General features: G+C 40.8%; 1 protein-coding gene across 3 annotated transcripts in view; it reads left to right on the forward strand.

The window, feature by feature from the left end:
* The window catches only part of ANAPC1 (anaphase promoting complex subunit 1), a 75,167-nt gene that overhangs the window by 22,198 nt on the left and 40,039 nt on the right, over positions 1-12,930 (forward strand). For all 3 annotated transcript variants that reach the window (XM_032770550.2, XM_032770553.2, XM_075064541.1), the window contains exons 10-24: positions 183-278; positions 751-841; positions 946-1,011; positions 1,955-2,092; positions 4,003-4,143; positions 4,500-4,560; positions 5,169-5,356; positions 6,246-6,320; positions 7,891-8,156; positions 9,361-9,452; positions 9,959-10,107; positions 11,328-11,406; positions 11,517-11,553; positions 11,644-11,714; positions 11,854-12,032. In XM_032770550.2, the coding sequence (XP_032626441.1) occupies positions 183-278; positions 751-841; positions 946-1,011; positions 1,955-2,092; positions 4,003-4,143; positions 4,500-4,560; positions 5,169-5,356; positions 6,246-6,320; positions 7,891-8,156; positions 9,361-9,452; positions 9,959-10,107; positions 11,328-11,406; positions 11,517-11,553; positions 11,644-11,714; positions 11,854-12,032 (1,729 nt within the window). The remainder of the gene's footprint in view (positions 1-182; positions 279-750; positions 842-945; positions 1,012-1,954; positions 2,093-4,002; positions 4,144-4,499; positions 4,561-5,168; positions 5,357-6,245; positions 6,321-7,890; positions 8,157-9,360; positions 9,453-9,958; positions 10,108-11,327; positions 11,407-11,516; positions 11,554-11,643; positions 11,715-11,853; positions 12,033-12,930) is intronic.

The following is a 12,930-nucleotide window of genomic DNA, read 5'->3' on the forward strand; positions in this document are numbered from 1 at the left end:
ATAGTGACACACATTGGGGTGGGCAAACTCTGGCTGTCCAGTCCACTGTTTTTGGCTAATGTCCAGCCATGTCTTACAGCTTGCTGTGCTTAATATTCTCTTCAGTAACACTCTTCCACTGACCCTAGAACAGTGAGCCAAAGCACTTTGCTGATCACTGCCTCTTGTTTCAATATTGACAGAGAGAAGAATTCCCAAGCCTCAAAAGTGTTTATTACAACTGACCTTTGTGGACAAAAGTTCTTGTGCTTTTTAGTGGAATCCCAGCTCCAGTTGCGGTAAGCTTGTGTGGGTTTTTCTTGGTACCTGTGAATTGTTGAATAAATATTAGAGCTAGATATGAGATAGTGAAATCTGTTACATTAATATGATGCATGTGTCTCTCTATCACATGAATATGTGCAACTATAGCATACACAAGTTTTGGGCGTTTAAATAAAACCTAAGATTTAAAAAAAAATTAATTGTCCTTCCAGTGGCATGCTTGCTTTTCCCACCCTAGACCCTTAGTAGTATTCTGGATAATTTTAACAAAGATTATTACTTTGAATGATGTTAATTAGCAGCGGAAAAAACAGCATTCATCAAATTAGAGATTCTGTAGAAACAGTGTTATCTTGTGTTTAAAAAGGAGGGAAGGATACCACTGTTTTAATATCCTCTCCCTCTTTCATAACACCACATAGGAGAGAGTTTCTGGTATATAACGTTTTTGGTTGAATCTTTTTTTTTCCCTTCCCAAATATTTAGCTGTGTAAAGTTTCAAGAGAGTAACGATAAGTCACAGCTGATCTTTGGTTCTGTTACCAATATACAGGCAAAGGATGCAGCCCCTGTGGAGGTAAGCCTGTGTGTTTAAATATAAAACCTCGGTGTACTTTCAGTGTCTAAATGTAGTGTTTACTCAAATACCAGATGTTTTAATGCACTCTTTGGTATTTATAGAGCATTGACACGTTGCTGGTTCTGGAAGGCAATGGAAACTTGGTGCTGTACTCTGGAGTGATTCGGGTACGTACCATCATGTAATCAAGTTAAAATTCTTAGAACCCCAAGGGAAAGGCATTTGAAATTTCCTATGTCACAACAGGGCTGTTGAAACTTCTGTTACCAGCGTCATGTCAAGTGTGTTTGATATGTAGTAAGCTGCTACAGCAGTTACTGCTTTAGGCCATTTTGGGAGACTTCTGACGTCAACTTCCTGGGGAGGTGAGCAGGTCCTTGGATCAAATCTAGTCAAAAACCAGGAGTTGCTGTCTGATTTGCCTTGTGCAGTGCTGGAAATGTTGCTCTTGAGTCATTGACACCTCAGAACAATTAGAAAAGCATTAGGTCTGGAGATAATGTTGCTTGATGCGAGGTTTTCATGTCCAGCTTCTGAGTTATTAAGAACAAAGAGGCTCCTATAAGTATGAGAAGTGAGCAGTTCTCCAAAGCTAAAAGCTTTCAGTCTCTCATGAGGTGTCAATGGGTTTTAAATGTCAAAACTTTTTACTTTGCAAAAGACTATTGTTACGTTATACTTTATTTTTTACACTTTTATAGTTCAAATAGAATTAGCTATTTAAGTTATGTAGAAAGACAATATGCTTTTTGCTTTGTTTGGAAACTGTGTAAAACAGATGTTTCTAGACATTTTTATACCATTTAAAAGTAGTTTTTTTAAATTGAAACCGTCATAACTTTAAGTTGACTTAAATTTGCAGCAGTGATGCAAGCATGTGGAAATGTGTAGAAGTAGTACTGGAAAATACTGTAATGTGTCAAAGCTTGGGGGAAAAAGTTAAAATGGGACAACTTTGGACTTGTCTATCTGTTTGATTTTCCCCATATACCCAATTTTCTTAACCTTTTTCTTTGAAGTATTAATTGCTGCTGCTGCCGCCATTGACCTGAATGTGTGTGCATTAGAGGAGTTCACATGTTAAAACTAACCATTTCTTTTTATAAAAAGGTAGGGAAGGTTTTTATTCCTGGACTGCCAGCACCATCGCTGACAATGTCAAACCAAATGCCTCGGCCGAGCACCCCTCTGGATAGCCTGAATACTCCTTCCAAGCCTTTGAATAAGCACCTAGGGCCCTTAGAGGAGGTGAGAGAAGCGAACTGTTTTACTGAAAAAGTTTAGGTACTTGCAAAAGCCATGATGTCGTTGAGCGCCTGAGTCTGTTTTCTGTTTTACTAGGCTCCATTATACATTTCTGGGTATAGCTCATTCCCTGCATCTCCTTTCCCCTCCAGTGAAAGAAACCATACCTGTAACTGCAGTTCTGCTGCATCTGCACTAGGGCTTCTGCCATCTTAGCTCTGTTGGTCAGGGATCAGATCTCTCCACACCCCTGACTGACAAAACTCTGGAGTATGGACAGGGCCTTGGACTAGGTATGAGGGTGTGCTGTGAGTGCTGCTGGGGAGTGAATGGGGATGTTGTGAGAACAGTGAGATTGAGCCTGTGATTGTGCTGCTCCCACTCAGTCTCCTGAGCTCATACTCCACTTACTCCCCCAGCCCCTCACCACGATTGATAGCGGTAACCCACCAAAGCCCCTTGTCGAACAACCTGCCCCCTGAGAGCATGGGGAGGAAATGGGTTTTATGCTCGTGGGGAAGAGAGGAGAGCGGCTGGTGATCCCCTTGTGGTGTGTCAGAGAAGATCACTTTTCTGACAAGCCTGAGAGCGCTCATCACAGAGGGACTTCTTGCTGCTCAGCTTCTCCCATCCATCTCCTGCAGCTCAAACCCCACTTCCTTCCTTTGCTCTTGACACCTAACTCAGCTAGCCCTTACTCCTCAATGTGCTCACCTCACTCAAGTGGTTCCTTACTCCTCTGCCACATTCAGCTTGTAACTGTTGATGTGTGTCTATGTAAATCAGTCAAAATGGAGATGCATATTATGTGGTAGTTGTGTAGGAGACTAGGGATGTGGCATGACTCTCTTGTCACTGGGCTGTCAAGAATGTTTAAGTAGCTGAAAATGTTGTTTAAAACTCATGTCTCTCTCAATAGTTAGTGTAACGCTGCCTGCAGTCATTCAAGGGCATGAGTACCCACTCTTAGGAAGCAGAGCACAACCCCCAAATTGGCTGAGAGTTCTGTTCTTAGATTTCACCAACCAATTCACAAGCATAGACTCCACACGCACTGAATAGCCTTAATTTGGAGTCACACATGGTCCCCGTGGGTACTTTGATCTGGCTTGCCACCCAGGCGATCCTGTCTGTGTGTGAGATGGTCCCTTATGCCAAGGATCACAGCATTCAGGTTACTCCCAATCCCAAAGGACCAGTCACCAACCCCAGGTCAATTGCACTGTAAATCTCACACTGAAGTCAAAGCTTATAGCCAATCCTATAGTAAACTATATAAAGATTTATTCAATAGGAAAAGGACTTTAGAGTGTTATTTACAGGCTAAAGATAGATACACAAATGAATTAAAATCCTAAGCTTCAAAAGGTAATAGAAGCCTCTATAGTCCATAACACACACATTTTGCTCTCTTTAACATCCCACAATAGTTCATCTAGTGTCACTGGATCTTTCCTGTTGGGAAGTGTATAACACCTTCTTTTGAAGATCAGCCCTTCACACTAATTAATGTCTCTCTTCTGCCTGGTCATTTACACAGTCAGAGAGGCTCCCTTAAATATTACCTTACAATGTGGGATACAGATGTTATAAGTGAGGTTAATGCTGGCAGCAACTCACAAGCATTCAATAAAATCTGAACACTGCACACATTCTTATAATTCTAATATCTGTTTTTAACAATTCTAACGCTCAGGTGAGCCAGACGGATTCCAGCTGTGTGTTTGTCAGTCTACAAGGTACTTTGGCATGAGCTGGTGCTTGATTCTGCCAGTGTCACACCTAGTCAGTAGTGTCTTACTGGAAACCCTAAAATGGAAGGATGAGGATTGGTTTCAGAAGATGCAGAGCTCAGACTTGTTAATTACTCACCCACAATTTCAGCTTTTAATTATTGTTTTGTCCCTTTGCAGGGAGTGCTGTTGTCTCCAGTTCCAGAGTTGAGGGATTCTTCCAAACTTCATGACTCCTCTTACATTGATGATTGTACTTTCCAACAACTTGGAACTTTCATTCACGCTGTGCGAGACCCTGTTCACAACAGAGTAACTCTAGTAGGTGTTTTCCTGTGGATTGTTTCTGAAACAGGGCGAGCAAAGTATAATGAGCCCTGGTTTCTCCTGTGTAGTAAGCTCTTCAAAGAGCTTCTGACTCACAGACCGATGTTGTGATTCCACATGTTCACACATTAGAATGTCCCTTTTAGGAAAACTACCTCTTATCACTTACAGGAATTCGAGTACCTATAAGTCCAACCGCTCTTCCATGACCTTGAAAGTCTCAAGCTTAGTAAAAAGATCTGTTATGGATAAGTTTAATGTATAAAGCTTCCTGTATAGATGGACTGTAATCTTGGTTTTATCTGAAGATGCCCCTCGTGATTTGACTTCAATTTCCCTCCCCCCCCCAGGAACTCAGCAATAGCTCGATGGTTAGGATTGCCATTCCTGAAATCGCCACCTCAGAACTAGGTAAGGAACAGAATTGAACCATAAAACACAACTGCACACTTCATTATAGGGCTGTGAAATGTAGTGTTTGGGCCATGATGATGCAGAACCTAATGCTGTAAGTTCATGTGATTATCTACAGACTTGCTGACGTATATCTAGCTATGCTCTTGTAGGTTCACTGATTCATAGCCAGTAGGATTCTCTGGTAACTTGGGAACAAAGTGTCCTAAAATAAGTGTGTACACTGTTATTTAAGGAGTACGAGCATGAGAAATTTGATCTGTTAACACAGTTTTAGGAGTGAGCAAAAAGGGACACGTTGCAAAAAAATTATTAGAAATATATTTCCAGTGTCCTAAAACTGAACAGTGACTGATTGCTTTGCAGTTGGAAGCAAGTTTCTCTTTGACTTGAGATTATGCATGGGAATTTCCAGGCCAATAGATGGGTGGGGCTGAACTGTGGGGTTTTTTATGTTTTTTTTTTTTTTTGACACTTATCAGAGGGCTAAAAGTAGGGCTTGAAGTGGGTTTTACAACAGTAATTTTGAAGTCATGGGCATGGCTCCATTATACAAGCATGGATGTGAGAAAATAGTATAAACATTTCTTTTCCTCCCAAAACAGTGAAAAGATGTTTACAAGGAATTAAGTCTATCCTGCCCAAAGAGATCGCGGTACAAATGCTAGTCAAGTGGTATAATGCTTACAATGCTCCTGGAGGCCCAAGTTATCACTCTGAGTGGAGTTTATTTGTGACCTGCCTCATGAACATGATGGGTTACAATACTGACAGATTGACATGGACACGTAATGTAAGTAAACTCACAACTTTGTCATTTGTTTTCTAGGCTTATATTAGTATTAGTTAATTGTTTGCATAATTAATAATTTCACAAAGTTCAAGATGATTATCCAAATACATTCAGTTCAGCAGCAGGCATGGCTTAACCTGTTTTAAACAAGGCATCTCTGAATTATAAAATGAACTTTTCCAACTGTATCTTTTTTTAAAAACAGATACACATTCTTACTGTATTTAGTGTCTGACTTTTATTATGTGCCCATCATGCTAATAAACAATTGTCTATGAGGATCATACGCTCCCTTTCACCACTGATATTGCTGCTTTCAAAGTGTGATCATTCTCAGTTGTGAATAGTTAATATTCATGTTGTTTTGATAGAACACACAGGTGACAGTTCATAGTTCCGTTCTCCAAGTGGATGCATATACCTTTCAGAACAGGATTTGCAGTGCAGATACTTGTAATGCTTTGGAGCATTCATTTAGCTTTCTGTGTCAGTGGACCTTCCTGCCAGAACATTCATTTGCTAGTATGTTTGCAGAAAGCAAACTCCAGGGGCATGCACCACTAAAATGAAGTCCATTGAAATGCATTTGCAGAATTAGCCCAGCACTAATATGAGCATTTCTCTCCCCCTCCACCCCCAAAAAACACTAAATAGTAGCAAGTTAGAATATGAAATTCGCAAACCAAATGCACTTGTGGTAATTGGCTTCCCTTCTTTGTTGTAGGTGATTTTAGGGGAGAGTAAAGGGTGTAATTTTTAATGCTATGCCAAGAAACAATACTTAAATTTGGAGAAGACATTACATTTTACCTTTAGTTCTTGTTGGTGATTCATGTATGTAATTTCAGGGGTTTTACAATAGTTAATTTTGCCTTTTTATTTCTTGCAGCTTGATTTTGAAGGTTCTCTTTCCCCTGTTATTGCTCCCAAGAAAGCTAGACCTTCAGAGACAGGATCAGACGAAGTAAGAGGTGGAGTCAGCATTTACTAAAAATAAAAGCAGGTTACCAGTTGAGTAAAAGATCAGACCTTTACAATGCAGGCAGATCAGAGGAAGCAAACTCTGACTGGCTACTTTAAAGGGGGTTTCCATGTGATTGTAAGTTTTTGGAGGAAGCCGTATCATCAGCTGTCTGTGCAGTGTCTAACACAGCGTGTCCCTCATTAGGGTGAATTATCTCAGACGTACCAACATATAAGTAGTAGTTCATGTTTGATTCATACTTCATTCCATTAGCATGCCCAAATATTGCTCCCAAGAACATGTGAAATCTTCCCAGGATGCTCTGTTCCTTTACTAATAGTCTATCCCATCCCTGTCTGCTCAGTACATTTTAACAAGCCAGCAGTATAAAATTCCCAAACTCGTTAATTGCACGTATTATTATGAATTTTAGTAAAGAGTTCAGGCTGAAGCAGTTAGTTTCTGCAGAAACAGAAGCAAAAGTTCTTTACAGCGTAACACCTCAGCTGCTTTATTATTATTTAATTGTCACCCAAAGGTTCCAGCACAGAAGGAAAACATGCCAAGGAGCGTACAAACTAAGGCTTTAATCTTGTAACATGTTCTGTGCAGTTGGACAAAGTCCTAATTATTTCAGTGAGGGTCCACATTGATACAGTGTTTTGCCTGCATAGCACAAACTGCAGGACCAGGGACCTAAATGAGTGACCTTTGACACCATGGGTGATGTAATAAAAGCAGCTGAGGTATGCGAAGTATGATGTCATGTCAGTAAGAGATGCAGTTAGCAAAGGCTTGTACAGCGTGTGGTGGAGCGAAGATGCTGCATTTTATTTTTTATTCTATTTTATTGGCAGACGGCATAATTGGCAAGTTTCTCGTATGTGCTACAGGAGAAGTGGACCTTCAAGAGGGGTTTAAAATAGAAGGGAGTAGTTTTGTGGACCAGCTGAGGAAGCATGGTCCATATATAGGGACAGTGCAGAAGAAAGTAGGACAAATGAGACATCGAGGCCGGCACTGTTGGTGGGCAGAATGGTGGATTGGGGGTCAGGGGGCAATCTGGTTACTCTAGATCTGTTAATTAAAATAACAAAATGTTGGGAAGAGGAAGAAGCCAAACTATGAGATCCGGGTTTTTTTTGATTATTGTCTTTGGACAGACTTTTCAGCATGGCTAGTGATGCCTTGCATTGCTGTTACACATTTTGTAGCATTACATCATGATGTACTATATGGAGCAGAGAATGTAGGAGTTAATGGGTTTTTGATAGTAAAGCCTGAGAACTGTTAGCACCATTTGTAATTAATAGCAGAAATGTCTGAGGGCTGAGTGGTCCCTAGGTTCCAGCTTACTGGGAGAATTGCCGGCCTCTTCAACAATTAGGAATTACATGTGTATCTCTCTGCCAAGTAGCTTGGAGTGTTAATGATGTTCATTCATGTTTGCTATAGATCATGTCACTTTGAACGTTTTGTTGTAAATTTTACATGAGTTCTCCCGCACCAATATCCAATGAAAGACATCACAGTTCAGGACTCTACATCATTCTCTCTTTGTTTGCCTAAGGACTGGGAGTATCTGCTCAATTCGGACTACCATAGAAACCTTGAGTCTCACCCTCTGTCCAGAGCCTTGCGGTTGGATCCATTGGAAACTTCATTTCCAAAAGATGACTTTTCACCCAACCTCAGCTTGGATTCCTCAACTCTTCTCTTCACCCACATTCCTGCTATTTTCTTTGTGCTTCATTTGATCTATGAGGAGCTTAAATTGAACAGCCTGATGGGAGAAGGCATTCGTTCGCTTGTTGTATTACTTGTTCAGCTGGCAAGGTACCTCCAGTAATAAGTCACAGAAATGAACTCAATCTGTCATGTACTGCACAATGTCTCTTTATGACATGCATACATTATTTTTGAGAGTGAATTTGGGAATAAGCTTTAAAGTGTAGCATAGGTTGTTAAATTCCAAGGCCAGAAGCTACTATTGTGAGCATCTAGCCTGACCTCCTGTCTAACACAGGCCAGAGAACTGCTCCCAAGCAATTCCTAGAGCAGAGCTTTTAGAAAAACATCTAATCTTGATGTAAAACTTGTCAGTGATGCAGAGTCTACCACGACCCTTGATAAACTGTGCCAATGGTTAAGTACTTTCACTGTTAAAATTTTTTGTCTTACTTCCAGTGTGAGTTTGTCTAGCTTGAACTTCCAGCCATTGGAGGGTGTTATATCTTTGTCTGCTAAGTAGAAGAGCCCATTATTAATAATTCCCCTTGTAGATACTTATGGACTGTGATCAAGTCACCCCTAAACCTTCTCTTTATTAAGCAAACTTTACAAATGTCAGCAAGCAGAGAAAGTGTGTCAGTGTCCAAGAACTTCCTGGGTCAAAAAATGTTGAGCTATAGTGAATGCCCCTTACACACTGTAACTCCCATTTTACAGACTGGGGGGAACTGAGGAAGAGTCCTTAATGACTTGTCCAAAGCCACAGAAGGGAGGTCCATGTCACAATCAGGATGGAACTCAGAGATTCTTGGATTCCAGTTCTTCTCTCTAGATTAATGGTTCTCAAATGTGTTTGGTCTGCAACCCAAAAAATAATCCAAGCTCATTCCACAACCCACCAAATCCCATAGGGGGAAAACTCTGTATTTTATGTCTTGTACAGAGAGCCAAGCCCACTGTGTTTGGCCTTACTAATTGCCAGTAATATTCAGCATTAGCTGCCGGGACAGAGGTGTTAGACCACTGAGATTAGTATTGGTGGTGAAGGTTGTGGGGAAAAGCAGCCCACAGCCACAGAATCTCATTCAGAAAAGCCTAAAATCACAAGTTGGTGTAGGGGGGAAGGGGAGATGTGTGTCAGGGGGATGGTTAGCTAGGAAAGGAAAGACAGTGCATTGGTCCTCATGCCCAGCCTACTCATCCCAGACACGTTAAAGAAGAACACACTCAATAGTTGAAGTTCATAAATCAGAGGCACAAGCAATGCTTTTCATCTTCTAGCTGCCTTTTCTCATTTCTTTCACTTCAGGGACTTAAAATTGGAAGCGTATATAGATTATTACTACAGAGAGTATCCTGCACTTGTAAAGAGCTCTAGGCAGACATGCATAATCGATCAAGGTGAGTTTCAGGGTGATTACTCAGGGTTCACGTGAAATGACTCGATGAACGAAGTGTCTCCGTACGCTGTACAATTACTTCTGGTAACTGTTCTTACCACAACTGAAAGTGACATTATTTATCTAATGCAAAAACAGAGCATTTCAGTTTTTCTGTGCTTGTCAAGTGCATTGCTGTTGTATTTTGTTCTGATTTGTTAGCAAGACTGGAGATAGATATGATGTAAATATCAATCCAAATATTCTGATTTTTTTTTTTTACCTTGTTTGTTGAAAGGCTTATTGTCGTCTCATACTTGAAATGTTAAGGTTCTTTAGTAGACTTCCATCTGTCTGGAGGTTATAGAAATGGAATTGTTTGGGGAAATGTTGAACATACTCCACCTGCTTACTTAAAAAACAATGGCAATATACTGTAGGGTTTGGTCTGTACTTTAGGGACAGTGGAGCAGTCTCAGTGTCTTTGTTTACCATGTGCTCAGTACAATAACTGTTAATCTAATTAAGCCCAAACAGGTTTCATGCACCATCCCTCGTTTTTTTCTGCTGAGCCTCCCAGTATCTTTCAGTGGCTGAGTTCCTGTTTGAAGGGAGAAGGAGCCCAGCCTTATCCTTACTTACCAGGAGTCTGTGAAAGGAGCAAACTAGTAGTGCTGGTATGTACTGTAGGAAGAAAGCGCATGTAGTGCCCACAGATTTTATACTGGCATATCAACAGTAAAGTGCTGATGCTGCAAATGCTTGCCTCCAAGTGCTTAGTCGTATGCATGTGTGAATAGTTCCACTGACTAATGGGACTACCCAGGTGTGGAAAGCTAAGCACCTGCATAAATGTTTTGAGGACTGGGCCCCAAATCCATAACTAAGAATACAACTTGAGCTGGTTATGGAGGACAAGTGCAGGGAACAGAGACTCTGCTCAGGCAATCTGCCTGTGGTTAATTGGAAAGAAGCCATGGTCTTACCAACCCCGGGTAGCTTGTCAGAATTGACTTCTCTCCTTGGCTTCAGTGTGGAGAAGCTGAGGCAGCAGCGCCCTGGGAGCCCCTCAGGTGCTGATACCCTGGTGCAAAGAGCTCCCTGCCTGCAAGCATCCTTGCGTATAGTAAACCCTGTCTACATAAGCCCTACTCTCTGCCTGCCTGCCCCTCACATCCCTGTTCGTACCCCAGCATCTCTGCAGAGCCCACCACTGTGTTCCCTTCTGCCTAGCCTGACTCCCTGCCACACCAGGAGCATGTGCAGAACCTCATGGATGAGTCAGGCATACAGCTGCTCAGAAACTTTCGATGAAAAACAGAAATTCAGATATTCTTTTTGGATGAAATTTTGCCTCCTGTGAGTCAGCTAGACTGGCAGTGTCTGAAAGCGGAAGTGGCTGATAGGTTAGGGAAGTTCCACTGGCTAACTGTGGTGAAACTCAGTGAGGTTTGTGCAAACCGAGAAATAGCTTTGTTCCTTTAGAGCATTTACAAAGTGGCCTGCGACTGACATGTTGTCAGGGGTGTGTGTTTGTATGAGAGAGAAGTTTGGTGTTTGTGGAAAATGTGATTTAGGTAGAGGAACCCAATGAAATGTGGGAAACGCAAAATAAGTATTTCTTTTGAAAAAATTGTATGGAAAATTTAGTTTGTCTTTGTAAGAAATATTATGCCAAATTTGGAGACTAAAGCCAGTCTTTAAAATGTAAAACAAAAGTTTGGTCCTCTAAATGCAAATTTCAATGTACTCTCAATTGAGGAGTCACTACTGTGTCTTCAAAATGAGCTGAGAATCTGTTTTAAGTTATCATTAACAATATATTTCTTTCTGCTGGCTTAAATGGATAGCTGTTAGCAATTTATATAGTAATGTAAAATTTCTTCCTAATATGCAGAGTGTTGCACTGTACATACTTGGTGATGAGAGTGCCGTTTCAAATGAAGCATCACATTATTTGTTTAGGATAACTTCAGGTAAGTGGACTGTAATAGGCATTCTCGTGGTATGAGAATATTCTTGTAGACACTAGTTCACATGGTTCCTGCATTCACCTGGTGAAAAGATATCTTATTTTTCATTTTAGGGCAACGAAAACAGCAAACAGAACAAGATGATAATAGGTACATTTACTGTTGATACATTATGAATTTGCATTCTGATACTGCTATGTTTCTGATTCACTTGGGGTCCGCTTTCCCATTGTTTTATAGATATAGTTTCAGACACAGCACATCTGTTTCCAACTTAGCTGAAAAGCTGGTTATCTGGATGACTAATGTAGGTAAGGAAAGCTTTTACTATTTTGCACATTTACGATAACTTTGCGTAATGGTCTTACGTTTGAGCAGTCACTTTGGCTGGGCTTAGAAATATTCATGTTTTTAAAACCCTGGTAAGATTTTTTTCTCTCTCATTTTAAGGTTTCACCTTAAGAGATTTGGAGTCTCTCCCCTTTGGGGTTGCGCTTCCTATCAGAGATGCTGTATATCACTGCCGAGAGCAGCCTGCCTCTGACTGGCCAGAAGCTGTCTGTCTCTTGATTGGGCGTCAAGATCTTTCCAAACAAGCATGTGAAGGGAACCTGGCAAAGGGTAAATCTGTGAGTATCAACATAAAACGGGGATTTCAGAAAGGCAGATATCAACATCCTATTGAATGCTCAGTTGGGAGTGCTTAAATGCTTAAAAAGTTGCTCTAGTATCTCTTGACTTCATAGCTGGCCAAAACAGCTCATTATGTGTAAGAGATATGGTATGTAGGACTCCAGATGGGTGAGCCAGAGCAGCATATGGTTTACAAACATTCAAAGTTTTTAACAGAAAAAACATTGTCTGGTGCCAAAACAGTGAATGTGTTTAAATATGCAGACTAAATTGAATTGTTAGAGTGTAAAACAGATGGCTTTTAATCCTTTAAGTACAAATCTCAACATGATTTCCTCTGTAACTATATCTGCATTCCAAAGAAGATATGACTTTCAAAGATGAGTGAGAAGTTTCAGAGTTCTGCCCTCAGCATGTGGCAGCAAACAGTTACACCAGAGCAAAGGAAAGCAGGTATTTCCTAGTATGACACTCATTTGGCTTGACATGAGCGTACCCTTCCTGTCCATTGTGGGAAATGTGACAACTTTCAAAAGCACACTGGTTTTTTTTTGTACATATTTTTCTTCTTTCCCCCTTAAGGATGTTTCTGTTCTGTGAGTCCCAGAGCATTTTTGTGTAATTCCTTTTTAAAAAAAAACCACACTCATCTGATAGCTGGAATCAGCAGCGCCTCACATGTTGACAGTCCCTTTGTGGATTTGTCAAGGCCTTTATACCAAGCCAAAACACTACTTGATAGGTTGAGAGTTTCAGTGGCCTCCATGAAACTGTTCCAAGAGGCCATGAAGAAAGAGCGCCTGCTCTCTGCACATCCTGGCAAAGATCCTTCCTCACTAAGTATTTAGTGCTGTCTTGGGTTTTTAGAATGCTTTTAAGCAGCTTTGGGCTTTA

Source organism: Chelonoidis abingdonii, chromosome 3 (genome assembly GCF_003597395.2).
Source record: "Chelonoidis abingdonii isolate Lonesome George chromosome 3, CheloAbing_2.0, whole genome shotgun sequence".
Classification (NCBI taxonomy): domain Eukaryota; kingdom Metazoa; phylum Chordata; order Testudines; family Testudinidae; genus Chelonoidis; species Chelonoidis abingdonii.